The following is a 27,180-nucleotide window of genomic DNA, read 5'->3' as shown; positions in this document are numbered from 1 at the left end:
CGATAAAAAAACATTTAATTAACACTTGTGAATCGCAAGAGACTTTAGGGACCGATCGTTTATTACGTCCCGGGGGGGGGGGGTGGCTGTGGTTTTGGAGGGGGTATACAATTTTAAAACAAGCCCCTTTTGAGGGATAAATTTTTCACCAGTAAGAAACGTGAGGGGTGTAAAATTTTATGACAAAACAGCAGTGGTGTAGCAGGTTTTAAAACCGAATCCTGTAAATAAAGGAGAATTTCTCGCTGGCTGTTCTTGAAGCGAGAATGGGATTAGAGGTAGAAACATTTCCCCGAGCAGGGAACAAATATTGCCAGGATTAATGAGCCCACTGTATCAGAAACGCAGTAATAACCGCCCCTTTCCCATAGCACATACATAGCTAGTCCGTGCTGGCCTATCTCCTACTTCCTTTCATATTGAATAAACAAGATAAACATCTGCATGTGTACGGACGGAAGGAGAGAATTATGGCCTCGTCAGGAGGCGGGTACATTTTTAAAATAAGAATTGGGAAGTGGGGTATAATTTTTATCTAAAAATATTTGAGGGGGTTCAGTTTTTGAAACAATACACTTTTTCGTAAACCACCGCCTCCCTCCTGGGACGTAATAAACGATCGGTCCCTTAACAGAACTAATTAGTCTACATCCGGGAAGTCCAATAGTCATAGCGAGGCTGTTTTCCGGGAAATCCGACATAATAGGCCTAAAGATACCAAGAAAACTATTTTGAGATAAGGAAATAGTTTGACAATTTCATCGTCGAAGACGGCGACATTGCCAGGTGAGTTAATGTGTGAAAATCTTGCATAGTTCACATGTGCTGAGTAATTAAGTAAGAAATTTCTTATTGTGTTAAATCCTCAAGGGTACTGATGTATACAGCAATAATCCATAGTGATGATACAAACAACTATCTTACTCCTCAATTGTTCTAGCTTGATCCTTCGTCGATCGTTAAGGACACAAAACTCGAATGTTTTTAGCAATGTTTTCAGGATTTTATTCATTTTTTAGATGAAACTTTACGTAGTGCTTTACTTGAAACACGATTTTCACATTTGAAACACCGTTTCTGAGAAATTACATCATCGGTTCAGTTTTCTGAGAATAGTCCCCGAGGAGCCTTGATTATATCGACGTGTTTTCCTCCCTTACATACATCATAGAAGCTGGTCATGTTGTCGATTGCAGTTGCTGGTCCATGACCTAGAGATCCAGACTGAACGCGTGTGCTCGCGACTTTCTTATTTGATGAATTATCCTCCGAATATAGAATATCAACCAAAGACTCCAAAAAATACTCCTGATTATGCAAATTCTCTACTTCCGGTCTACATGTATATTCTACTAGACAAAGGTTTCCCATCACACCAGCAGTGAAAGTGCTGGTGTATATGTGTGGCTTGTTTCTCAGTTGTTCTTGAACTCCTTTGCTTGGGTTTTTTTTCCGACAGTTTCTTTAACTTGTAACCGTTTCCAATTTGAGCTGAAGTCACGAGGCAGCGCTTTGTCGATGCAGAGTTTGTGATCTCAGCACTACACTGTATAACAAATGATTTAGTGAAAATAGAAAAACAATTTTCTTAAACCGGCCGCCAGTTTGTGATTCCATATCATCTTGACGGACGAGGAGAAACACGGAAAACCTGTTCGCGCTTTGTCTGATGTTCTGATTGGTGAGCGAGTCAGGCTTTGATTCCTAATTATCTTCTCAGTTTATAGTAACCTCGGTCTCTGAAACCCTTGTTCTTACTTCTTCTCTTTCCCTTATTACTCTCATTGTAACTTGTTATAAATCTTATAAATTAACAATAATCAAATGTCTAATTTAATTTCAATCAGGGTAAGTCGCAAGGTTGGCTAAGGGTGGTACATTCTGAGCCTCCGTCTTAAATGACGAGTCAAGTTTATCAAGAAATGAAAGTAAGAAAACGAAACGAGTTGTCGACAAAACCAGTTTCTTCCCACTACGATCTAAGGCGTGTAATTACTTTTACATCAATACAGATGGATAGATAGTAACAAAAGGAGTAGCAAATTTATGCTCTAAGTTTTAAAAAGGAGTTCTCTGCATTTCAGTTTTGTTAGTGAGTATCGATTTGACTCAATTTACGTGTAGTATCGCACTCCCGTTGCAGGCCTTCGACGAAATGTCTCGTGTTAGGCGAATGAAAGTCGGCCGGAGGACTGTTGACCAAGAGAAGATCATAGCCCAGACGTTTGTCAAGTTTCTGGAAGACGGAAAGCGTAAGGAAAACATGTTTGTGGACGAGTTGAGGGCAAATTATCAAGAATTTCGCCTGTCGTACGATACACTGGGTATGTCATTCTCCAAACTTCTCAACACACTTACTTATCATCTTAACATGTGCCAGCAACTTCAAGACCGTGTTATATTTGGAGGTGGAGATGCCGCAGCACTTCAACTCTTAAATGACGATCCCAGTGACGAGGAATCGGAAGGTGAAGATGATTTTTTCAGCCTTACGAGGCATGGAGCTTATCACTGCAAGGTTTGCAAAAGGGATCTTGGGAGTGCAGACGCTTACAGGACTCACATGGCTGGTGTGAAACATCGCCAACAGTATATCCTCAAAAAGATTCGAAAATCACTCCAGAAGTAAGTCTAGCTGCACTTTGTATTGAACATCTTAACAATCGATCATTTTCTGTTTCGATTTGTCATAATCTCCTTAAGTAGATCGGTTGGGAAATATCACTTTCTGAAACGCTATTTCTTTATGAAGGCTCCGAAACTAGACCTATCCTACACTTCAACAGTCAACAGTTTTCAGTAGACGAATGTGCTGGTACATGTTAGACTAGGTTAAATGTATCCTTCTTTAATCAGCAAGTTTATGCTTTCTAGTTTCGTTTTGGCATCTAGTTCTCTTGATTACAAAACAGAAGGCAGGATTTGTATCGTGTACACTGACTTACTAAAATATGTTTAATTTCTAAATTTTCTACCGTTGACCGAGATCAATAAAAAATGTATCTGATCAAGTCAACCATGGTTTTAAATTCCTAAATTTTATTTATTTTGGCAGTAAAATCAAATAATTATCATGTAAAGAATCTGGATTTCGATGCGGGCATTGAAACACTTCTCTGTGACATTTCTCTGTAACATATATCAATTTTCAGGACCTTCTTGCTCCTGGCAGATTCCAAACTAAGCATTCTCTTTTCTCATACAGACCAGAGCTTATCTTTGACAAACACGGGATAAAACTCACTTCAGATCCCATTGGAGACGAAAATGGAGTGATAGAATTAAGAGTTGAGAGCGGGAAATATGGCCAGATAGTGCTGGTCATAGAAAACACCAGCGACGAGATAATCACTCTGAAGCACATCACTCTATTGTGGAGCATCAATTTCTTTGATTACTCGGAGATTTCCCGTATTGGACCTTGTGAGGGTCAGCTCTTTCCAGGTAATTCGTGGCTTACTTAAGCTTGAATTTTACTAATGCTAGCGACTACATTTGTTCCTTAAAACTTCAATTCAAAAGAACAGAGTAAGGAACAACATTAACAACACTGAGGATACTATGTTTTCTTGGACTATAGAAAACCAAATCGTCATGACTGTCACTGCTTATGAAAGCTTGTTTCTGTCATTGATCGCTGGAGTATCATGATTTTTAGTTTAATGGCGGTTTGGTGCAAAATTGAATCAAGCACAAAAAACCTTTCTTAAACTGTCATCTCTAGTACTTGTAGGCGAACTAAGCATACAAATTATACTCAGGAATGTTGGTTGGGTTTGCACGATATTTCCTTGAGAGCTCTACGGATTTTGAATACATTTATACACGTCTGTCTCAATCATACAGCATCAGGCATGGTCACTGTTGCTGTCGCTCTCATTGCTTTTCTGTTCTGGTGTTCTTGTTGTTGTTACTGTTGTTGTTGTTGTTGTTGTTGTTGTTGGAGTGTAACTTTACTATTTATCCTCTACAGGTTGTCAAAGTAGGTTCAGGATCGGCTGCAAGCGCCGCAGGGAGTATGGCTATTCTTACGTTCCTGGTGTACTCACGTTCGAGACTGAAGACGGCATGGAGGAATTTCACATCCTGAGATTTTTGTCCGTGCGCATCGTTAGCGACTTGTACGATGATTTGAAACAGACCTCCGAGTACAGACCTCCCCAGCGGGCACCAGAGATTCCCAGGGATGTCGTGACCACACGAGGCATACCTCTCCCACCGTAAGTTGAAGTAAAAACACTTCAAAATAATAGCATCGCCAGCTGTAACGATGATATCTGACTTTTACGGAATAAATTCGCTTGACAAGCTACTGAATCACTGAATCCAAGCTTAGACTGGAAAGCCTGTGAGTCAGATAAGACTTGCTGCATGTATGCGTTTTTCCAGCTGAGTTCAAATATTTTGGTCGATCGGCCGTATCTTGCAGGTTAACAAAGAATGGTTTGCTCATGCAAAAGCTAAACCCTTACGAAATTCCTCTCACTGTCAAGGCCCAGGTTGTCAAGAGTAATCAAGTTCGAGAGGGACTGAGGTAAGATGTTCCGTAAATAAGTAACAGACCCAAGTCTAGCTTTGCAAATGCCCCTCTCTTAAAAAGTAATCAGAAGTACAAAACGTGAGCGAGTGTAGAAAGGAAATAGTGATAAGGCGATGGAAGGCTCATTCCATCATTGAACCCGCCTCCTTCTCTCGAATATTACTTATTCGACTCAGTGTTGGTAGCATCAAGTTACAGAAAAACACCTCAACCCACAGACCTTCCAATACAGAAACAGGTCTGTGATACTTCCAAGGGAAGGGAAGGGAAGAGAAGGGAAGGGAGGAGAAGGGAAGGGAAGGCACCTCGAAGCAAGGTGGTGGTGTTCCCGACCAAAAGGCGATCAGTCATGACCTGAACTGCCATCTGAAATCACATTTTCTCCAAATTTCTCCAAACCAGTTCCAGTAGAAATGCGGTACGGAGCTAACAAAATCGATGGATTATTCAGTTGACGCGAGCGTCGCAAGTAAGAAAACGTGACCTGTGCTCTATCAGTAAAAGGAACCAAAAAGCGCAGGAACATTTCGACTCACATATAGCTTTTATTGGTTTTAATTAGGGAGCGATTGGAAAAGAAGTTGAATTTCGACAACTACCAAGAAAAGTTCAGTATGCTTCTGCATATAGAAGAGCTTCAAATGCAGAGGGACATCAGGAATTATGACATGAAAGGGGTCGATTTTCAGCAGGAAGGAAGAGACAGACGGTTCCTCATCTTAGAGGTTAGCCACCGGTTAGGGACGTCAGTCGTAACAGAATATTCTTTACTGCATTCTTACTTCTGTTGGAGGCCAGCTCCCTTCACTGAATCAGTTCACAATCAATTTTGGTGTAAGTTGTTTAATAATGGTCTCCGTGACCTTGCCCGGCGCGAGTCCAACAAACTCTTAAATCCTAGATACGCGTACACATTATAACGAAGAAAAGTAATAGTCTCTTTACGTAACCAAAGTCAAATATCCTACAAGAGGCGAAAGCAATAAATGATTTTAGTAACGCCCACTTTATTTGCCCTAGTTTCATACTGTCTCTTTAAATCTTTATATATAAAAATATCATAGTTTCTGAGGCGTACGCTGTTCATACAAAAACGCACCAGCGTTAAAGGCTATCGTCGGATAGATTATGGATCCTAATTATTTTTGCTGGATTCAGTTTTGTTATCTTATAGGAGTGACGTTTCATTAATGGTTTAGGTACCAGGTCTTGCTGAGAACCGCCCGTCCGTATTACGTGGTGACAGAATCTTTGCTTACCAACCAGGCGTGCTACAGCGACGATACGAAGGAATCGTGCACAAGGTTCAATTGTTGAATGTAAAACTTGGGTTTGATTTGACAAGGTACGTATGTCATTACATCAGGTATAGGGCAGTACTGTACTTATTGTTCCTAGAGCCTTCGTGGTTTTTGGCCAGCGACAAGAGGAGAGAAGCTCCCGAGTAGCCATTAAATGCTACTTTGTGTAAACTGTTCCAGGTGTACTCGTTATTCCCCTTGTTTACGTTTGATGGGACAGGTGGAAGCACATAATTATGCTGTTCCAGAGAGGGAAGAGTCCGGCGTGCGGCGCGGCTGTTTGGAGAGTTTGTACCTCTCGTAACGATGACAAACACGAAACTGTTGTCACTTTTGTATTTTCTCTCTAGCATGCCGTATGTGAAAGGGCAAAAATATGACATCCAATTCACATTTAATCGGCTTCCAGTACAGATGGAACACCGGGCATGTGAGCAGATTACAGCAGTAACCAGACAGGAAATGCGCCATGTTCTCTTCCCGCAAGAGCAGAGTCTCGATCAGAGAGGAGAGATCAATAAGACAGTCAGGCAAGTTAAAAATTTGAAAAATTGAAAACGTTTAGGGTTACATTGTTCAAAATTATGCGTGAAGTAATCGGTGTTACTTCAAATTCCAGATCTTTCTACGATCCCAATCTGAACAGTGAACAGCAGCAGGCAGTACAGAAGATTTTGTCAGGGTCGTCACGCCCTGCTCCGTACTTGGTGTTTGGACCTCCTGGAACAGGAAAGACTGTTACTTTGGTAGAAGCTATCAAACAAGTCAGTAGTACTTCTTGGCATTTCCAATCCTCCTTTAACATCAAAACACTAAACATTACGCAATTTATAGTTGTCTAAGATTCTAGAACATGAGCCTGAATCCCGCGGCTGATAAACATGGTGCAATCGGGTAATCGGACAGTCGTCGGGTAATCTTCGTTTACAATGTGAGATGCCGAGGGGTTTCTGTTGTAATAATTCAATCAGAGATAAAAGTTGCGCAAGAGTTTGGTCCTGATCAGGATGGGTCGCGTTACTCAGCAACTTCAGTTCGTGTACTGCAGTGAGGTTGCATTTGAAGCAACCTTGCTTCATTCAGTGGAATTTAATTCGTATCGTGCTGTACGTGTTTCAAAAAACGTAACTAAAATCACGAACTGGTTACGTTAAAGATGTTACAAGTGGGCAATTCACGCGTTTATTCTCCAAACGTATCTTCCTGTGTTCTTTCTTACACGCAGGTACACATCCTTATCGATTCGAGTTTCATTCTTGCGTGTGCGCCTGAAAACAGTGCCGCTGACCTGTTGGCTGAACGTTTATTGGCTCACGTGGATAAAAGCAAATTATTCCGGATGTACGCTGCATCCAGACCATGGGACTTTGTGCCACAAAAGTTAAAGGTGAAATTTCTTTTACTTCAAAATGTTAATTCTTCTTTCTGTGACAGTGTAATTTCCTGATAATGTGGTGGTACATCAAGACATCTATGCAATTTATGATTAGCTTCTGACGAAACTGTTGCCTTGTGTTACGTTGCGTTGCGCTGCGTTGCCTTGCCTTGTGTTGTGTTTGTGGGCAGGTGAAAGAGTTTAAAATTACCTCAATATACATAATTTTTGGGCAACTGATTTCGCTGTTGGAAGAGCGATATTTAGCGACTCTCGACTCAGTTTAGAAACCAACATTGGTTTTCGGCCAATCAGACTCCGCGAATTATCATCGTCAGTTTTAATATATCATGCTGTGTTTATTAGGACGCCCGAGTGGTGAATTTTGACCCCGTGTCACATGACGTATTCTACCCGTCGAGAGAGGAGTTGATGGCCAACTATCGCATAATCGTCACCACTCTGATCACCGCAGGAAGGTAAGTGGTGAAGGTGTTCACAGCGGTTAATTAAGTCGTGGCTTCTTAAAATGGCCTTACTTCAAAAATAAGATTGTACCGCACAAAATTGGTTAAAATAAAATAAAATGAATAGCCCATTTCCTAGTTGACCTAAGCCTCTCTATCAAAGCGAGGCTTGGTGCACAACCATTCATATGAAAATGAGTTTAATTTGAATGTGAATAAAATCTCATTTTCATACGAAAAGGTCGGTACCAAGACTCGCTTTGAGAAAGAGGCTAAAGGTAATTCGGAAATGGCCAATTGAATAACGAAAGTCATGATGTATCGTATTTACACACTTATTTTCTCAGGTTGGTCTCGGCAATGTTTCCTCGTGATCATTTCAGCCATATTTTCATAGACGAGGCAGGGCATGCAACAGAACCCGAATGCATCATCCCGGTAGCGGATCTCCTGGACCCTAATCATCCAAGGGGGGGTCAACTGGTACTCGCTGGAGACCCCAAGCAGTTGGGACCGATTCTTAGGTCACCAATCTCAGTGAAATATGGTCTTGGTGAGTATTCCATAGCGGCTTCGATGACTACGATGGAATAGCGGTCACTACTGTTCCTTTTTCAAGATCACCTCTCCCTTCCACTCTCTTTGACAATAAAACTTGTCCATTTCTCCAAGCAACCAACGCATACGCGCAAACTAGATTGCACACTTAGACCCCGTCAACGCTACGCCGGAGACGAAATGCCTGTTACCTGTTACCTAGCTTCTTTGTGCCTCGTGGCACATAAGGCCTCAAGGAGACGAAATGCAGCTTTAATTATTTATACGGTTAGACTTGCCGTCCACTCTAATCTGGAGAAACTGTCCTCCGAAAACGCAGCTTCTCGAAAACGCTCTTCAAACCGGAGGAATTCGAAAACGGCGGCTTTGCGTTTTAGTGTGAATGGAAAACATTTCATTTTGAAAACGGACCTTCGGATCTTCGTCGAAAACGATGACATAGCGATAATCATGTGATTAACCCTAACCCTCAAGGGTACACTCAAGCGTTTCTGTCGCCGGTAATTGTTGTCACGGTGTTTTCAAATTTCTCCGGCGTATTGCGGACGGAAAAAATTTTATGCTTTTCAGAGTGAAAACGCATTTTTAAATTTCTCATGCGTGGTGTGGACGGGGCCTAAATCTTATCAATGAATTTTTGCAGAAATCTCTCTTTTGGAACGTCTGATGACGTCATGCACTGCGTACGCGCGTGGACGCACAGGGGATTACAACTCGGATCTACTGACAAAGCTCGTGAACAACTACCGCTCACACAGAGCTATCATTGAGATACCCAAACAACTGTTTTACGACAATGAATTGAATGAATGCGCCGGAGATTTTAGGTGAGATGTATGATGTTTGACATAACTTTATGACAAAATAAGCATTAAAAGGAAGCAGGGTGAATGGCTATCACTCACTAGTTCGGAACTTATATTTACCCGCTTCCGAACATGAATCGAGAGAGGCGCTTTTTGGCGGCTCTATCGCATAGCATGGAGTTGGTTTGCCCACGGCTTTCTGAACCATTGCGTCAAAATAATAAACAATTATTGGATGAGGTTTTTGTGATATCCAGAATAATCAAGGTCGACTGAGGTGGAAGCCGAAGGTTGAGGCTGATAACCCTTTCCGAGACCTTGATTATTCTGAATATCACAAAACCAAATCTAATAATTGTTTTATTAAACATTGAATGAACATGCTTTTGCTTTTTCACTGACGACAAGCAACACAGAGCGCGCGAACTTGACATGATTACCCTTGGAAGTCATGCACCGTGGTCATACATGACATGATTACCCGTGACTTTGAGTGTCCTTGACATGATTATTGTATAATCTGCAACTAGATGACGTCACAGGCGCTGATTTCGAAAATTCACTGTACGCTTTCGGCCAATCAGAAAAGAGATAGTGAGTTCAAGGTATAATAATGCATAAAATTATAAGGACACACAACCTAGATTCCACATGTCAATGATATCCCCGATCGAGAAAGATCTATTTCAGTCGTATAACTCTAAATTTGACATGACCATGACCATGTCTTGACTTTGCTAACTTACTATAGAAACGTGATGCTGCATTGGGAGGAGCTGCCTAACAAGACCTTCCCCATCGTTTTCCACCCCGTGTACGGCAAGGACGAAAGAGAAGGCAGCAGCCCTTCATTCTTTAACGTTGCCGAGGTGGAAACTATTGAGCGCTATCTAAAGAAACTGCTGGACGATAACGTGAGGAGCAGAGGATTAAAACACTTGAGACCAGAGATGATTGGAGTTATTTCTCCCTACAAGAGACAGGTAGGCCAATAATCATTAAGTTATCACCTACGAAGCCTCTTCAAATCTCTTGCCTCATTTTACATACACTCGATGCTCTTTGTGTTGCTCCCTCCCCCTTTCTCCTACCCCCTCCTCTCCCAGGGGCAACAAACCGAACGCCTAGAGGGGGCTACAACTATACTAGCACCGTTTCTGCTTTAAACAGCTACCGTTTTGAGCATCCGCTGATCGTTAGAGTATGGTTCCTTTTAAGCAAACGCTCAGATATTTGATCAAATTGACACTAAATGCCGTTTTTCATGCATCACGCTCAATTCACAACGGGTGTGTGACCCTGTGTTCCTCTTAATGGCTTTTCTGAACACGAACATGTCGATCAGAGGGCAAAATCATTTTTATCGTTTTAATTCCCTCTTTTGCAAAAAGGCATGAACAAATTAAAAAAAAACTACCTGATCTTCTTTTTTCCTGATTACTACACAACCCCACCTTGTTTTCAAATTGAAAATATGCCAGCAAAACAGGCCTATTTGGCCTGCGTTTGTTCGGAGAAAAAGAAAACTGTTTTGCGGTCCGTCAAATGAGTAATTGCTAACAATGTTTCTGCGGCTTCTTGGTTAGGTTCAAAAGATTCAGACGATGATTGAAAAGAGACGGTTTGGTCCTGGGATTAAAGTTGGCAGCGTGGAAGAGTTTCAGGGACAGGAGAGAAGAGTGATCATCTTATCAACTGTCCGAAGTACCAAGAAGGAATACTTAGAGATGGACAAGGATTTCCACCTTGGATTTCTAAACAATCCAAAAGTAGGAGTACCTTCTGAGCAGTTTCTCTTAAAGAGACTATGTATTTGCATGATCTAATGGGACCAATTGTGCTCAAATGTCGAAAAAGTTCAAATTACACGTTTAACATTTATCCAGATTGAGAATTAGTTAAGAGTTTGAAAAATTGACGAACACTCGTGCGCACCTTGTCTTTATCTTATCTAAACTCATGGGTGTACAGACAACAGATTCAATTCCGTAACTTTTGTATTCTTTTTTCTTTCAGAGATTCAATGTAGCCATTACTCGTGCCCAGGCCCTCTTGATTTTAATAGGAAACCCGGACATGCTGTGTTTGGACGAAAACTGGAAAAGGTAGGAGCTGTTCCGAAAAATATTTCAGTACCAACAGGTTGAGATCCAACTTTGTTAAGTGCATGGCGTTTGATAAACTTTGTAGAGGTACAGTTCATGATAATCATTAAAAACACACTATGAAGACTACAAGATATCTCCACTCAGTTTAACCTGAAATAAGCTTGAAATGTTGATTCTGCATAACCTCTTCTAGCTTGAAATGTCTGGCCAAAATTATGAACTCACACGTTATGGCTTGCAGGTTTTTGGAGTACTGTGAAGAAAACAGGGCAACTGTTGATGTAGAAAGGAAAGAAAAGGTGGAGGATATTGCAGACACTCTCAGAGGACTTAAACTCCTCTCAGCAGCCTCATCAGGTAAGGAACTTAACTTATCTTGCTTATCTCCTCAGCGCATCAAACTACAATAAAATCATGATTTTACAAGATGGACTACCCTGTTGCCAATGATTGGGCATTTAATCGAAATTTTAAAGCCCTTTATAATTTCTGTTTCAGAATGCAATGAAGATTCGGAAATCAGTCAGCGGGAACTCCAAGAACATCCAGAGTGGACTAGGCATGAGTAAATGTGTCGCTAGTCTGCATCTCACGGTCTCGTCTGTTTTAAGATAAATCTAAGACTATATCCACTTACTAGGGAAAGAGAAAAGCTACTAATTAAGTAGTTTAATTAAAGCTGATTAGTCTTGAGTTATATTGTGTGAGTTTGACAGCAATCAGTTTTTGATCCATGGCTTTAACAAGGAATAGTTTTGACTTCGTCCCCATCTCAACTAGCCAATTGCAGGTGTAGAGCATAATCTCTTTGAGGGAAGCACATAAGCTAATTTTTCTTCGGGGATTGTTGATTTTAATTCGAGAAAATACTAGTCAAAAAGAGATTAGAATCCAGCCAGAATGATGGCAGTGCTGGTAACTGCCGTAAACCAGCTTTCTTTTGGTGTCTACGTGTGCAACCATGATAACCTGTAGCTTGTAATAACTTGCTTTAATAAGAAATTAATAACAGCAATGAAAGGAGGTAAAATAAACAACATAGTAGCCCTTGTTGTTGAATGCTGAGCTTAAAAGAATTAAAATTCTTTAATTAATAAAACTTTATTTACAAAAATGTAAAATTGTGATTTTTATCACCTTTATTCACATATGTTCCCCCGCTAGTGTTTACAGATCCAACAAGAGAAACCATGTGAATTTAATAACTACTATAACAAGCTCTTTTCCTAAGGCAACTAAGACAGGCAACATTTTCCTTGCAACTCGACAAAAATTTTGCCTGTTTCAATTGAAGTTAGGTAATTAGTTTTCACTTACTATAAGTATGACCTGCAGGTAAATGCCTTGAGAGAAGACACAAGAGAAGTAGGTACTATTTGCAACATTTGCTCTGTTCTCTGCTCATGTACAAACTCACAACAGCTGCAGATTGATTTGTAACATTGATGTCACCACGAAACTGTCTCATATCTATGCAACTTTTTGAATAATTAATATACCCTTCTTTTCCGAAGGTTCTGTTCTCATATAATTTCTGGTCCTTCTTCGCTCTCTGCTGGAGTTTGCCATTATGAATGTTGCATAAACTGTGCCTGATGATTGTACCATCAGACTATCCCTTTCTCTTCCAACTGTATTCTTCCACCATGTATATTTATATCATTTGCCATTTCCATCAAGGAGATCTTTTGCCTCATTTATTTTTGCGGCTAGATATGGAGAACCACCTACAAAATGACACACAAACATAAAGGCAAGATTCAATAATTTCGAACAACATGTTACTATATTATTATGTTTTGCGAGGCACGGGTCCAGTGGCTGTTGAGATGTCAAATCAAGAACTTGACAGTCTGCATTTCACACATTTAGAAGACCTTGTCAATTTAACTACAATTTGGATAACCATTGAGCCCCAGTGAAAAAAATTCCACTACATGAAGCCTTCAAATACCGAGAGTTGCTAAAGTATCACTCAAGGAAGGCTTTTAGTTTGATGTCACAATGCCTCACTCTCCCCATGGTTGCAGACCCATCAGAGCTCGACTTTGGTTAGGCATTGAAAATCAAGGATTTTATCAAATCAAAAAATTTCCACTTAAGACTCCAAAAAAACACACTTAAGGTTTTAAAGGGAAAACCATTTTTTGCATTTAGCTTTACTGCAAGATGCACACCATTTTGAGAGAACTTTTAAGTGTCACTTGCAATATAAAACCTCACTACCTCATTTGTTTGGGTCTACTCTGAAAAGCAAAATCCCTTGAACCATGTTACTTTAAGTTATGACCAGACTTTCCACAGCTATGTAGTTTTTCACTGTCGATCTAAAATCCCTCAACTCACCTCTGTCAGGATGATTTATTAGCATGATTCTTCTGTGTGCCTCTCGAACTTTAGCCTTGCTTGCTGAAGGACTGCAAACACAAAAATTTAAATTCTAGTATGTTGTGCACTACGGTCTTTAATATCTTAAATATATTATTCAACTGATACCAACTGTGAGGAGCAAATGGAATGACAATACGTAATGCAAATCAAATTGATAACAAATGAAACAACAGTGGTGTACCTGATTCCAAGCACTAAACCAGCTTCGCGTTTTGTCATTTTGGATTCAAACCCTCCCCTGTAATAATGGCTGAACTCCTATCAACATATAAAAATCATTATGGAAGACAATCATCGCAATAAAAAGTTTTCTACTTATCAGTTCAGTTAGTTGATTAAGCTCAACCAACATGTACATGGATGCTTAGCCAAATACTTGATCAATACTTGAAGTGAAAAATGAATTACAAACCAAACACAGAACAGATATCAACATTTACATAGAGATATGCATGTATTCCAGCTCCACCAAACAGGAAACAACATGGTAAAAAACTTAAGGTTTATTTTGGTGGTTTTGGCCAAGCAATGGGACCTTGTATGTACAGTAGTATCTAAAACAAAATTCTTGATCTTGATTGGTTCTCCTTGTGCCTATTTGACTCACAATTGAAAAGAGATCACTGGGTTTCCAATTACTGGATGGTATCCAATTACAATTTTCTGTAATTGGATACCTAAGCTGTTTGCACATCAATTGCATGCACTTTAATGGCTTCCTTCGTACTGTTGCCTTCAGTTTGTAAAACTTATGGAGAGTGCTTCTCACTTTTTTGCTCAAAAGAAGTTCTCATAAACTTTTTTAACCTCAAAATCTGTTATTGATATGATTAATTAGTAATTGGACCTTATGTCCTACAATTCAGAGACTAATCATGCTCTTAATTTCAAATCAACCTAGCACTACGTACTCTGTCCATTTGAAACTATGAGCATGATTAACCTCTTAAACCAAAATCCACAACTGTGATTGGGTATCATCAAAACACTGACCCCTTACTGACCTCCTATAAAATCAATGGGAAAAAGAAAATTTAAAACAATCCCAAAACTATCAACAGGACTGATCCAAGTTCATTACCTAAAATTTTCAAAGGCAGTGGCCACATTGCAGATTTCTGACTCTCTTCTCCTTTGATTCCTAGTTTTACGTAAGTGCAGATTTTGTTTGTCGCCCGCAAGTGTGTTCCTTTGCAAGCATTTCTTCATTAATTTCATTGCTTAATTTTCTAATGGCTGCAAATAACATACTTGAGGATATTCCAATTTAATCTGTGCTCAGTTTTCCATAAGCAAAACCTGCACTTACAATCACCGGAGGAGAGAGTTGGAAATCTGCAATTAATGCGCAATTTTGGAAATTTCAGGTAAGCTTAATTTATTTGTGAACTTGAATTGGTCCCATTAATAGTTTTTATAGGGCATCAGTAGGGGGTCAGCTGATCGGGGGTTAGTGCTTTGCAAAATCCAGTGTGATTGGCTATCACCACCAGGGCTGATTTTAACCCAAATAGTACAGTGTTTACTGTATGTCACAGTTGTAACTCTGGACAGTGTAATTGGAACTGTATACGTCATGTGAAACGGTTGGATAAGAGAGAAACCACATGACAAACTAAAGTGACATCAGCATCCAAGCTCTAATTTTCTTGAGAGAAGCAATGTTTTTCCAAAGCACGGAGTTGACAATACTTACCGGTATTTTCGGAATAATTTTGGGTATTTGGTTGAAATTAACCTTCCTTAAAGCTACCATGGCATAACGACCTGAGAACGGGAGACGAAACACGTGATTTTAAAGTAAAAAACACATAATGCAACACAACTGACGAATGACAACACGTGCACATTTTGTTACAAACATCAAACGTGAACGTTATTTTTTAAAGTAAACAAACCTGCTATCGCTGCTCCGGCTACTCCAAGCCCTGCTAGTATGAGGCTAGTCTGAGGAGAAGCGAAGGAAACAACTGATTACTGAAACTTTCCTGGAAAATAATTGATAAAATCCTCTACTAACAGAAACCTACCATTTTGGGACTGTAATGACGCAACAAAATTTCCCAGAACGCATCATACTAGCGGAAACAGTCCCAGGGATCCAAGGGAGCTGGTTGAAACAACATCCGGGGTATCGTACCTTACACGAGTCATTCCGGTGTCAAAATGGCGGATCTTTTGGGCAGTGACGAATTTCAGGAAGATCCCGCAGCCGAATTTTTAGCGAGAGAACAAGATGATCTTGCTGAACTGGGAGAGGATTTCGGAGGAGGGCAGCCGGAGACCGACGTAAGCTTTACATGACCTTAATTTTGATGCAATTTAGGGCTAAATTAAGTGTCTATCAGTGATATTGTCGACAAAGTAATCTGTAGCTTGACGTGTTGTAGCGCTGTAGAAAACGCTTACTTTTTTATAAGCCTTTCATTTGTTAGCGTTGAAATCAACGTTGAAAGACGATTAATTTTCATTTCTTTTTTCGCCACCAAACGTTATTGCAAATCTACCTTGCAGTCAGATATGGACAGACAGCACATGATGTGAAAGGCTAGGTAGCTGCTCTCAAAATTCTTCTCAGGCCTAATCATTTGATCCTTGATTCAGCCGCCACTAATTTGTAAATATGATCGTAAATACATATACACTGTCAAACCAAAATATTCTAAAACCTGCGTTAAGGGTAGAAAAAGGGTCTGTGCGATTTATCAGAACTGAGAATTTTAGTGATTTCTGTTCTCAAAAAATAAGCTTAATATCAAAGTACTCATCGGGTGATGTAAGTTTTGTAGTACATATTTCAATTGTGCTAAGAGTCCTAACTGAAGGATTAGTGGACTACCTAGTTAAATCAGTTGAAAGCATTTTGTGAATCGAAAAGAGAAGGATTGAACCAAAGTACACCTACATGTACACATGGTTGAATTTTTAGAGTATTTTCGTCCTAAACTGGGTTAGCATTTCAAATCCTCTGTGGCACTCCTATAACCAAACATGCTGGTCAAGTAGCACCTCCCTCCGGGATTTACTTTGCGCCTGAATTTTTGTTGAGAACCATTAGAACTTCCATCCAACATGCAGTGAAATGTTTTGAGTTGCAAGCTTTTAGCCAAAATTTTAAAAGTGGGTATCCAAAATTTACTTTTGGAGTGAACAATTCAACTCAAGTGAACAATTTTTATAACTGCATATGAAAAAAATCTCTATCAAGTGGGCATCTGCAGAATGCCTGGAATGTCTACAGAATGCCAAATGCCTGTATTTGGCTAAAGTTTGGTTAGCTGTGAGAGATGAGGTTTTCCAGTAGCTTAGATGACGTACTGCTTCCTTGGCACTGTTAATAACTCTATGGACTAAAAGGCAGAGGCTGGTTATAAGGCCCCAGAGAAGCCAACCCGCCCAAAAAGAGAAATGAGAATGATCGCCAATTTCATCTTCTCAATACCAAAAACAGTTGTTCAAAGTAGAGCACTGTCAATTTAACCACAAAAATGTGTTAATATGATATGCAATAATTGTCCCCTAAAAACGGAAAATATCAGCTGAGTTAAGTTTGTACTACAAGCGCTTTCTTTCATATCTGGGAGATTTCGTGACCTGTACTGGAGACTGGGAGATTGAATCAGTATCCAGAGGACTTCCAGCTCGTGTATGCCGAGGGCTGTTTGTGCTGAAACTATACTAAAGTTAATGCAGCAACAATTGTTGTCATGAACTCTCAAACCAGCCTTAGGAAGTTCATCTTCTGGAATATCGTCAAGGTGATGTACACCTTATGTACCAGTACACACTAAGAAAATGATCGAGTGAGTGGAGTTTTGACATCTGAGCATGTGATAAACTGTCAATGATCATGGTTTTGTTGCTGTTTCAGGAGCTCAATGGCTTTGAGGATTCAGTGGACAATCAGCCAGTCGTAAATGGATTTGCTGATGAGGAGGTGAATGAACATGGTCTTCAGTTGTTCAGCAATTTCAGAAAATTATGAACTTTTTTTTTTTTCAAGTCATTTATTTCATGTGAAAACAGCAAACCCAGTGGTTTTGCCACCCTGTCTGCTGTGCTAGACTGGGGTACACAATTATGTTGTATTTAGGGTAATGTCTGTCATTGTTTACCAGCAACCAGAGCACAGCCCAATGCTGACACAGCACAAGAGTGGTGGGAAAAAATATGTAATAATCTAGAAAGATTTGTACATTTATTTGGGAGAAGTCAATTTGAGGATGTAGTGGGAAAAAAAACACTCCTCCTTATACTTGCACTTGCACATGTTAAACAATTCATCTGTCTTCTTTGCAGTCTCTGTTTTGTTCAGGTACAGAGAAAACAATTCCACAAAGAAAGATGAATATGCACTCTTGTGATAATTTCTTTCCACGGTTCAGTTTTCTAAACAGACTGTTGAAATCTTAAAACTCTTAGATTTCAGGCTCCCACCAGCCAGTGGTACCACTCCCAAGAGAATCAGAACCAGAATCTGTCAGGTGAGGTTTGTTTTGTTAAAAGTTGTTTTACTTGTAGTGAATTAATTAGAATTTGTGCAAATATCATTAGGTATGTTAATGGGTAAAATCGTAAATGGTACATGTATGTTGTATCTTCATTAAGAAGCACCATAGTCAGCTGATTGTCCAAACAGTGGCATTTTAAGCTTGGCATGCATTTACCTGGTGCAAGAGCAACACTCAAGTGATAACTGCCGTACCCTCTCATCCTGTGGGAGGTGTGGTTTTAATGCTTGCGAACACTTGCATCTTAACAACTGTGTGGACTCTCAGTATGATAGGTCATGTTACTGCTCTTCAATTTGGTAGTCTGTGGAATTCAGTTTTTTTGAGTGGGGTGGTGTTACATAGGCAGTAAAACCATCACCCAGTTTGTGGTCATAGAACATTTTTGTTCCTTAAAACTTTGCATTTATGGTTCAAATTACTAAAGCTATCACCATTGAAGATAGGATATGATTCCAGGAGTACTAAAAAATTTTAATTGGTAAGTAGAATCTTGAGGATACTCAGCTTTTAAAAGGCTAAAAAAGATTGAAAAACCTAGTTTAACTTCAATCCAGGCCAGAATTAAGACAGTGTTACTTAAACCACCTCTTGCAGTAGCTGTTTTGTTGCTTACCAGCATACATACATCTTTTTTGTAGAAAATGGAGAGAAGAAAAAGCAGCTCTTCTTGACAAAATGGATAGTGAGGAAAAATCTGAAATACAAGAATGGCGCGAACAAGCTAAAAAGGAACTCAATGACTGGTATGAGAGACGAGATGAACAATTAGGAAAAACACAAACAAGCAATAGGTATGTTAGTGACACTGGCTGCCACAGAAATCTTTTTTTGAAGGGCTAAAATAAGACAATTTGATAACTAGTAAGGGAAATTACAGTGCAACTACTTGAACCCAGCCACTTGGGAAAAAATTGACCAATCAATGTTTATTGAAGAAATTGGGTTGTAAACATTTTCCTAAAATGGCCAGTGATGTTGATGAATCCACACAACATATTCACAACTAACTTTGAAACCAAGTAAAGGCAACTGAAGGTCTGTTTTCCTTGATTTCTTATGCTGCCAACTTAAACAGATCTTGTCCTCGGTGTCAAATTCTCTTCTTGTTAATTTAACTTGGAAACTTTTTATTGCAAGCTAGTTCCAATCCAATGTGGAGAATATGAAAATGGGTTATTAATGTCTTCATATGTGTTCTACAAGGTCATTCTAAGTGGCTCAGTGCAGGTGTTCACACCCTAACAAAGTCATCTCTCACAATACTGTTAAAACATTTTTCAGGGCAGACGAGGAAGCCTTTGTGGCTGATCGTGATGACTCTTCCACTCCAGGTCATGACTGGGAACGAGTCTGCCGCAATTGCGACTTTAATCCAAAAGGAACAAAGAACACCAAGGATGTATCACGCATGCGATCAATTTTCCTGCAACTTAAGCAAACACCGCTTGCAAAGGAATAGTGCTGTGTTTTCTTAGGTCATCTAGTAATTAACCCAAAAATTTGTTGACTTCATCTGATCTTCATATCACCTTTAGTTAGTAAACATTTTTCTTTGGCTTCAAATTATGTTAAGTAATGTAAACCAAGTTTCTGGTCCCAGTTTTGTATGATTATTTTCAAATTTAGACAGTTTCTCATGATTGCTTTGCATTTGTCAGGTGTTTGTGCAGGTACATTGTGTCCCTTCTAAAGCAAGCCACTTGGGACCAGCTTTGAGGGTCTGTCAAAGGGATACATTAATCTACCTCTGAGATTTGTAACACAGAAAAAACCCTAACCCTAACCCTTCATTGAAGTTTTGAACACCTCAGAGAGGGGTCTGTTAGGTCCCTTGTTAATGTATATTGATATTGTGAAGAAGATTTGCACCATACTTTAATATGTCACCTCAAACCTCAAACAATTGTAGATTCCTCTAGGTAGACACTTCTCTAAGAAGAAAACCTCTCTAAATGTGCCACTTGTTATTGGAACAGTGCTTGACCCCCTGTTCCACTGATATCATAGCTCACTCAGATCAGTAGATTAAAAAGTTCCCGAAAACTTTGGTTGGGAATTATTGTTCAAGAAAAACATATTCCATTTGAAATCCAAAGATCCTGTCATTTTGGTTGAGGCTTTAGATTGTGAAAGTCTCAAAACTGGTCTAAACAAAAAATTGTGATTGGAATGCAAATTTCCAGTCATAACGGCCCAACAGGAAAACAACACAACCTTTTCAGAAGTTCTTTTTTTTTTTTTATTTATTGCTAAACACATAATTACTTACATTGCCTTACTCTACTTACAACATGACACAATACTTAACCTAGTTACAATACACTACATTATTGTAATTATCGTTATTATTATAATCATTATCATTATCATCATCATCATCATTATTATTATTATTATTATTATTATTATTATTATTTCTAATGCTTTTCAGAAGTTCTGTTTTACCCAGAAACTTTCAGTCAACTGAACTGAAAAGTTGTGTTCCATTTGAATTCCAACCACGATTTTGCCCAAATTTCTGGTAAATGGGAAACAAGCTCGATATCTTGCAGTGAAAAGGGGTTGAGTCATTTCTACTTGGTAGAGTGTTTTATTGGGTTTTGGAACTTCTGACACCTGTGCTAGTTTTTTCACCCTCATCAGTCAATCCAAAATGTGCAGTACCAGAAAATATCCATCCTCCCCCCACAGAAGGGATTGGAATTTCCTGGGAGGTGGGGTTTCTTTAAGACCAAAAAATTTAAAGGAATGTATGAAGTTTAATTGGAATTTCCAGAGGGGTGGGGGCGTCTTGGAAAAAATCCCTTCCGTGGGGGAGGTATGGATATTTTCTGGAACTACCCAATGTAGCAGGTGGAACCCTCAGACTAAATTACTGGGGAAAAAAACAACATGCCTGTACATGTACAGATGGAATTTTTTTTTATCAAATGTCAATCACAAACTTTGGCAAGTGGCAACGTGGTGCATTTCACAGCGAGGTTAACAATAAGGACAACGTGTAGTTTAGAGAAGAATCAAAATTATTCCTAGGGCAACGGAGAAGAGAGCAATGTAAGTGAAACAAAGCAAAACAAAGATTAAAAAATTCAGAACAAAATTACCTTAATGAGTAGCTTTGATTTTCTCAGAGTTGTTGATGTGCCACCTTGTAATGTAGGCTCGTATCAACTCAGTATTATGGCAAATACAAGTTTGTTCTAAGCATTTGATTTTCGTAAAATAATGACGTAGTCTTAGGTTGTGCATGTTCACTGTGTAGTAGATTGTATTAATCTCAAGCTGAAAGTTCTTCTAGTTCTTAACAAATTTAACTCCATTTGAGTAAGATGTAATGTAGCTCCGCTTCTGTCCAATAACAATAAATACTGTTGGAGTTACGTTAGTCTGTTGCTGTTGATGGTACGAATGTCCCTCGAATCCTATGTCAGAGAAGCTGCTGTTACACCGGAGCTATAATGCACCTCGCATGAAACTCGTACGGGTGGCTACCGCGACTAAGAAAACGTGTACACTGGGGAGCTCAGCCCGCGGAGTTGGGGATTTTTAGCCGGGAAAATGGTGACGGTATTAACCTACTTACAAGGTACATATCCAATAGTTGAACACCCATCATGACTTCACGCCAGATCGAGAGCGGTTTTCACCCGTGGGTGGGGTACTCCCAGAAAAACTGGCATGGGTGGGGGTGTGCTGCTCGCTTCTCAAAACCCTCACCCTATTTGTGATAAAAACGGCTAGAAAACCATATTCTTTGGGGGCGCACATACCTATATAGCCCATATAAGGATGTATCCCCCAGCCCAAGGGGGGAAGTATTCTCCTTGGCTGGTTTTGCTTTACTACTCTCAGTGATTAGTTTAAAAATCTCGCGCCACTCTCTCAACCAATACGAAGAAATATAGCCAAAACCAATCGTGACTCTCTCGCACATGTTTCTCGCGCTTCCCGTCGGCTACATGTACTTGCTTCGATTTTTGATTGGTTCACTGGATTGTCTGTGTTCTTTTGGCTCAAGTGGTTGTATGACGCGAACTGCAATTGAAAACAACTTCATTTGCGCCAACTAACCGCGGCCCAATGATCTCTCCGTGTTGAGACCCGCCATCTTCGATTTCAACGCCAGAAAGACCATAGGGATAAGGATTTTATGGAGCGTTTGAAGGCCCAAATCAATATATTTAAATCCAAACATTGCTAATTTCCCAGTCTTTATTTGCTTATTTTTCGAGAGCCAGCGCTCATTTTTCGCAGTCTTTGCATATAAGCCTTGTAGCAATATCCCAGGAACTCAAGAGCCGTTTGATACCAATCTCTCGCGGCTGAAAAGAGAGAACTGTACCATCGGGTACCTTCGGAATCGAACGGATATCCCCAGCTTGTCGTCGATGGGAAAGCCAGCAACAGATCTTCCTACAAGAAAAGACAAATGTGATGCTTAGAAAAAGGAACCCTGAAGGTGTCTTAAGATGTAATCTAGAGTTAGATCTTCTCTCCTTAAGATGCTTTGGTTCCTAAGAGCAGCGATCCATTTGGTCATTTCCCTCTTTCTTTACATAAGAATATTATTTTTCCAACTTCAGACTGAACAATCTTATTTTCTGTCGATTTTGGCTGAAAATGTTCTTGTGAATATTCTTAGATTTTAGCGTGGGTCATTTCCTTTTTCTCGACTTTGATGGCGCTGAAGTAATTTCAGAGACTACAGGCAATAACATCTTATCTGACAAACATAACGTCTTGCAGAAAAGTTATTAGCTGATCAAACATATGGCAGTGCTATCTTTGTTGTTTCTTGGCTAGTTTTGTCGTTTAGAGAAAGGAGAAAATTTTATAAAATCTTAGCCTCGGGCTTATTCTTCAAACACTCTTAAAATTTCGCAAACTTTAGCCTCGATATTCTTATAAAATAACAGAAAGAGTGTACGTTGTAGAAATTGCAATGAAATATGCGCGTTCTAGGGGCGAGGTTGATGCATCAAAGAAAAAATACTTAAGATATCGACTTTCCTAAAATACTCCTGTAGTAATGCTGGTTGTACTTGATATATAACTGTACAATTTGAATTTTGCACGTGCTCGTATCGTCTAAAAAGCTACGTTTTATCAGAGTACAAAACAGAAAAGCGGCTTTGACTTTCCTATTTGTTATATATCTTATGAAGGGAGCGGCAATCAAGCTGGAAACACGGAAAAAGCCTTTCTTAACTTAATTCATCTAATCAGTTAGTCCGAGTAGAGTTTTCAGTTTGCGACCCGGTTAACAAAATTGTCCTCAAGTCTATGAAAAGCTCGAATAATGTAGATTTTTCTTTGGTAGAAAAGGGCAATGCAAAATGGAATGGTAAATTTAAAAGGAACAGGTATGGCGGCTAACATGGGGGAAATTGAGACTGATCAAAAGCGTTAGATTTAAAAAAGAATACACTAAACTTTTCAATATACGTCATGCTTGAGTAGCAGCGTTTGAATCAGTGAAAATCCTCGACTACCCCATTCGTTTTACTGAGCGCTATATATCTAACCATGAATGGACCGAAAATTACCGAAAAATGACACCGAACTACTGATCAGTAACAGAACTCCCGGCGTCTGCAGTTAATTTGGCTTTGTCACGTACCTACATGTTGGGTTCTGAACTTAATCTCTTTGTTAGTAACGGGTCGTTAACTTTTACATAAGAGATGATTGAAAATAAAGGTAACCACTGATGACGTCAATTAAGTGACAAGATTGCGGAAGATTGGACTTGACGTATGCAAAAGTCAATCAGTCCAGCGCGTAAAAACAAAACAACAACAAAAAAAACATCTAGAGTGATGAAATCTTGTGGCTTTGGCCTGCCTCATTATTATTTCAGCAATGCTTTTTTCATAATTAAAAAAGTCACAGGATATTAGAGGTGAAAATGGCACCTTATAATATACACGTATAATATATTGTGGCGAGTTTTGGTTAAAACAGTGCTAAAATTATGACCGAGTACCTTCGCATGAACAAAAATTGCTATTTGAGTAACAAGATAAAGATACCACGGAGAGCAAGTTTTAATTAGTTTTCAGCGATTTTTCCGAGACAAAACCACAAAATATGACATACACTAGTTAGCCAGGCTTCAGTTCAATTTTACAATCACAACCTTTTGTATGCATATTCATTATAGCACTTCCTTTATCGCTTAAGTAAACGCGAGCTTAATAACAAAACAAAACCAATACAGGTAGGTTTCCACCACTGGAATTTTGAAAAATATATCTTTCTGGTTTGGACTTCGGGAAGTCATGCCTATGACAGTGCCCCTTTAAAATACTAGTTTGAACAAGAAACAATTAAGCAACTGCTAGCTTGAACTGAGTAACTTGAATGGATTTACATATACAAAAGCGAAAGTTCGGCTCTTATGCATATACAGGAATGTTTATTTAGTTATAAGCAAATCCTTCTGGCGACAGGATAAAACTATACAAACAGAGCCATTCGGCAAACAAATGGGGTTAAATTGCCGAGCCTTTTGATGCGGGCGAGCTCCACTCTATGAAACAATACTTTGCAAATAATAGGCGTGAAAGAAACACTTTTACATATCAAAGCAATTTTGATTTAATAAAGACTCTTTCTAATAAGCAAAATTTTGCATAATCTAAAGCCAATACATTTTAGATTTATAATCTCAATAAAAAGCCAATTGAATTTCCGTAGATATCCGCAGTTTCCTGTTTGTAAACTTTAAGGGCTTTATAATCTTTATACGCTCGCGGCATTCTCGGTTTCAAAACAAATTTTAATATTGCAGTTTCTAAGACAAAGAGATTCATCTTACCCATCCACCTTTACTTTTAATCCAGTCGACCATGTACAGTGCAGCAAACTCGTACATCCAGTTCCCAATATCAAGAACGAAAGAGTTGCGACCTTCTTTGCAACACTCGGCGACTAGAGCCCCGGCGAATGCATACAAAGCCACGATTCTCGCCCAGTTCAATCCATCGCTTAAGATTTCCGACGACACGTTATTGAAGACCTCATGGACGACGTTTTCGCTGCTGAAAGGAACGTTGACACGACTAGAAATGTCGCTGTATAGTCGAGGATAGCACAGCTCTAAGAGCTCACCGACCTCTTGCACGCGGCTTGACACTTGAGAGGCCTCCTGTTGCGAATTGGAAAACTCGAATGACAAACTACGATTCTTGATGCCCTCGCGCTCGAGTTTAGACTCAACGTAATCATTGCATATCTGTTTGGCTTGTTCGAGGATGTCAGCAGAGGCTTTGTTACCTTGAAGCTGTACAATTCGTCTTGTTAAGTGAATTCTTGGGCTAGCGGGTGACATGTCTTGCCAGCTCAAACGCTTCACCACTTTTGGACGTTGTAATTTCGCCATTGCTTTGGGTACTTAACTCGCCGTTACGGTTGTGTAACGTTCTAAAGTGTAGGCAAACAGCGTCGAGTTCTCCAAGTCAACAGGGGAAAGAATTGATTCATGCAAATTTAAGTTACGTCTCGACCACCGGAATCCGACTGTTTACCTGTGACGTCAAATTTCCCTTAATGATTTTTAAATTGTACTTAAGGTGATTATACAAATAGCCATAAATGATTGGTTGGATGTCGTCACTCTAACTAACTAGTACTAAACAGGCTTGAAATGTGTTTCTAAGGGAAGGCGATTATTACAAACATATTTGTATTGCTATATAACTGGAATGCGCGGGTGCGTATATTATACGAGGCCTGGTATTTGCACAGTTTGCCTTGACTCAAGTTACTGAGAAGTTAGTTCAATTTTCTTTCCATTTCCAATCAATTTTAAAAACACCTCATCCAAAGCCATTACGTATCCTCGAGATTCGAGCCTGGGTAAAATTGAGGGCTAAAGAAAAACTATACAGACTAAAGAGTGCAAAGCAATCAAAAACTGTGAACGCAGTTCTCTGGTCGGAGTGTACTCAGTGTATACTTTGCTGTTCCGATCCCACGTATAAACTTAATATTTGACAAGAAAAAAAAAGAAAAGAAAGAAAGATTATTCGCGCGTTATTCCAGGCATTTTTCTCAAGTGTTGCCAACACAAGTAGCAAAATCAGTGGTTTTTCTTCATTTCTCTCCACGTGTGACTCACCAACTCCATCAATGGACTCAGGCAAACCGGGTTCGCTCAGACTCGAGCACTTTTCCCGCGCTTTTCGGTAAGTCACATGACTCAAACAAGAAGTGGCCTGGGTAGCAGACGTAAAACGGAGTGAAGAGAGAGGGAGGGGGGGAGGGAGAGTGGGGATGGAAACAAGGGGTGGGGGATCCCTTCACCCTTTGCCTCCCCTCTCCTTCCTCGTTTAGAAAAAAACCACGACGGACGAAGACGGTGCCAGTAGTTGATGCGTTCAATTTGCCTGACAACAAGCACGAGACAAGCCTGTGTTCTCAAGCAAACTTTCCCTGTTCTCCTTCGTTTCTGGCTAACTTGTCTTTCCGTCCGTAACCCTGTGGCACATGTTCTAGCTTTAGAGATTCCTCAGTGTATTTGCACGACCGCACAGCGAATCTGCCTTACCCAACAGAGTGGATAACAAAATTACAATGTTAGTTTTATTACAAACACAGTGCAGTATAAATGTTTACATTGACCTTACTTCCTACAAAACTATTTCGTCGTTTTCCTATAGTCTAGAGAAGTTTATGCAAACTTGTCAGTTATGCTTTACCACTACCCACGAAAAATATTTAAGTCATGCCAACTATGCTTTTGAAGCGATATCATATTAGTTGAGTCAGGTAGATAAATAATGAAATTACTTGACTCTGTTTACAGATAAACAAACTCCAATGTCTGAACGAGTGAGACGAATTGTACTCGTGACTTGTGAGATGATAACTTTTAGTATGGATTGATAATCCAAAAGCCATGCGTGAGATTTTTTTTTTTTAAAAAAGGTATTTTTGTCCTTTCTGCTCGACCATCTCGTCGGAAAACAAACAATAATTGTCAGTATTTCTCTCAATTTACATTGATTACGTAGTCAAACGAAACAATAGAGAGAGAAATAAAACCTTTCAAGAAATGGTTCCAAGTAAATTACTGGGCGGTGTTCTACAAAATCGAACCATCACTGCCGATCTTTG

General features: G+C 39.6%; 5 protein-coding genes across 7 annotated transcripts in view; 2 read left to right on the top strand and 3 right to left on the bottom strand.

The window, feature by feature from the left end:
- Nucleotides 1-675: 675 nt before the first annotated feature.
- LOC110064636 (RNA helicase MOV-10-like) lies at nucleotides 676-12,276 on the top strand. Of its 3 annotated transcripts, none has more exons than XM_089275321.1 (18): nucleotides 676-786; nucleotides 2,144-2,625; nucleotides 3,206-3,444; nucleotides 3,974-4,220; nucleotides 4,430-4,534; nucleotides 5,103-5,265; nucleotides 5,740-5,885; nucleotides 6,192-6,371; nucleotides 6,461-6,605; nucleotides 7,067-7,228; nucleotides 7,583-7,695; nucleotides 8,031-8,236; nucleotides 8,885-9,068; nucleotides 9,799-10,030; nucleotides 10,634-10,816; nucleotides 11,064-11,152; nucleotides 11,397-11,512; nucleotides 11,654-12,276. In XM_089275321.1, exons 2-18 carry the CDS (start codon nucleotides 2,156-2,158, stop codon nucleotides 11,722-11,724), a joined length of 3,051 nt encoding a protein of 1,016 aa, XP_089131447.1. In that variant the 5' UTR covers nucleotides 676-786; nucleotides 2,144-2,155; the 3' UTR covers nucleotides 11,725-12,276. The 3 variants fall into 3 exon arrangements, with proteins under 3 accessions (XP_089131447.1, XP_089131448.1, XP_089131446.1); XM_089275322.1 differs by lacking the exon at nucleotides 676-786 and adding an exon at nucleotides 1,035-1,681; XM_089275320.1 differs by lacking the exon at nucleotides 676-786 and adding an exon at nucleotides 1,867-1,928.
- Nucleotides 12,238-15,623, bottom strand: LOC110064599 (mitochondrial import inner membrane translocase subunit TIM14-like). Its single transcript, XM_089275329.1, has 6 exons — nucleotides 15,577-15,623; nucleotides 15,445-15,493; nucleotides 15,243-15,313; nucleotides 13,728-13,804; nucleotides 13,502-13,572; nucleotides 12,238-12,882 (listed from the first exon to the last, which is right to left on the bottom strand). The coding sequence occupies exons 1-6, from the start codon at nucleotides 15,577-15,579 to the stop codon at nucleotides 12,815-12,817; spliced, it is 339 nt and encodes a 112-aa protein (XP_089131455.1). The 5' UTR covers nucleotides 15,580-15,623; the 3' UTR covers nucleotides 12,238-12,814.
- A 44-nt stretch (nucleotides 15,624-15,667) lies between these two features.
- On the top strand, nucleotides 15,668-21,440 carry LOC110064598 (clathrin light chain A-like). The gene is made up of 5 exons (XM_020771662.2): nucleotides 15,668-15,835; nucleotides 17,418-17,483; nucleotides 17,969-18,030; nucleotides 18,699-18,851; nucleotides 19,342-21,440. The coding sequence occupies exons 1-5, from the start codon at nucleotides 15,713-15,715 to the stop codon at nucleotides 19,517-19,519; spliced, it is 582 nt and encodes a 193-aa protein (XP_020627321.1). The 5' UTR covers nucleotides 15,668-15,712; the 3' UTR covers nucleotides 19,520-21,440.
- On the bottom strand, nucleotides 20,286-26,122 carry LOC110064597 (bcl-2-related ovarian killer protein homolog B-like). The gene is made up of 2 exons (XM_089275328.1): nucleotides 24,881-26,122; nucleotides 20,286-22,473 (listed from the first exon to the last, which is right to left on the bottom strand). The coding sequence occupies exons 1-2, from the start codon at nucleotides 25,442-25,444 to the stop codon at nucleotides 22,273-22,275; spliced, it is 765 nt and encodes a 254-aa protein (XP_089131454.1). The 5' UTR covers nucleotides 25,445-26,122; the 3' UTR covers nucleotides 20,286-22,272.
- A 510-nt stretch (nucleotides 26,123-26,632) lies between these two features.
- The window catches only part of LOC110064635 (disintegrin and metalloproteinase domain-containing protein 10-like), a 7,576-nt gene continuing 7,028 nt past the window's right edge, over nucleotides 26,633-27,180 (bottom strand). The window contains exon 5 of the mRNA XM_089275323.1: nucleotides 26,633-27,180. This exon is cut by the window's right edge and continues 1,656 nt beyond it. The gene's annotated coding sequence lies outside the window, so the exon portion shown is untranslated.

The sequence above is a fragment of the Orbicella faveolata genome, unplaced genomic scaffold, assembly GCF_042242905.1.
Source record: "Orbicella faveolata isolate gen_17 unplaced genomic scaffold, um_ofav_v1 contig_36, whole genome shotgun sequence".
NCBI lineage: Eukaryota > Metazoa > Cnidaria > Anthozoa > Scleractinia > Merulinidae > Orbicella > Orbicella faveolata.
This window is presented reverse-complemented; position numbering and strand designations above follow the sequence as displayed.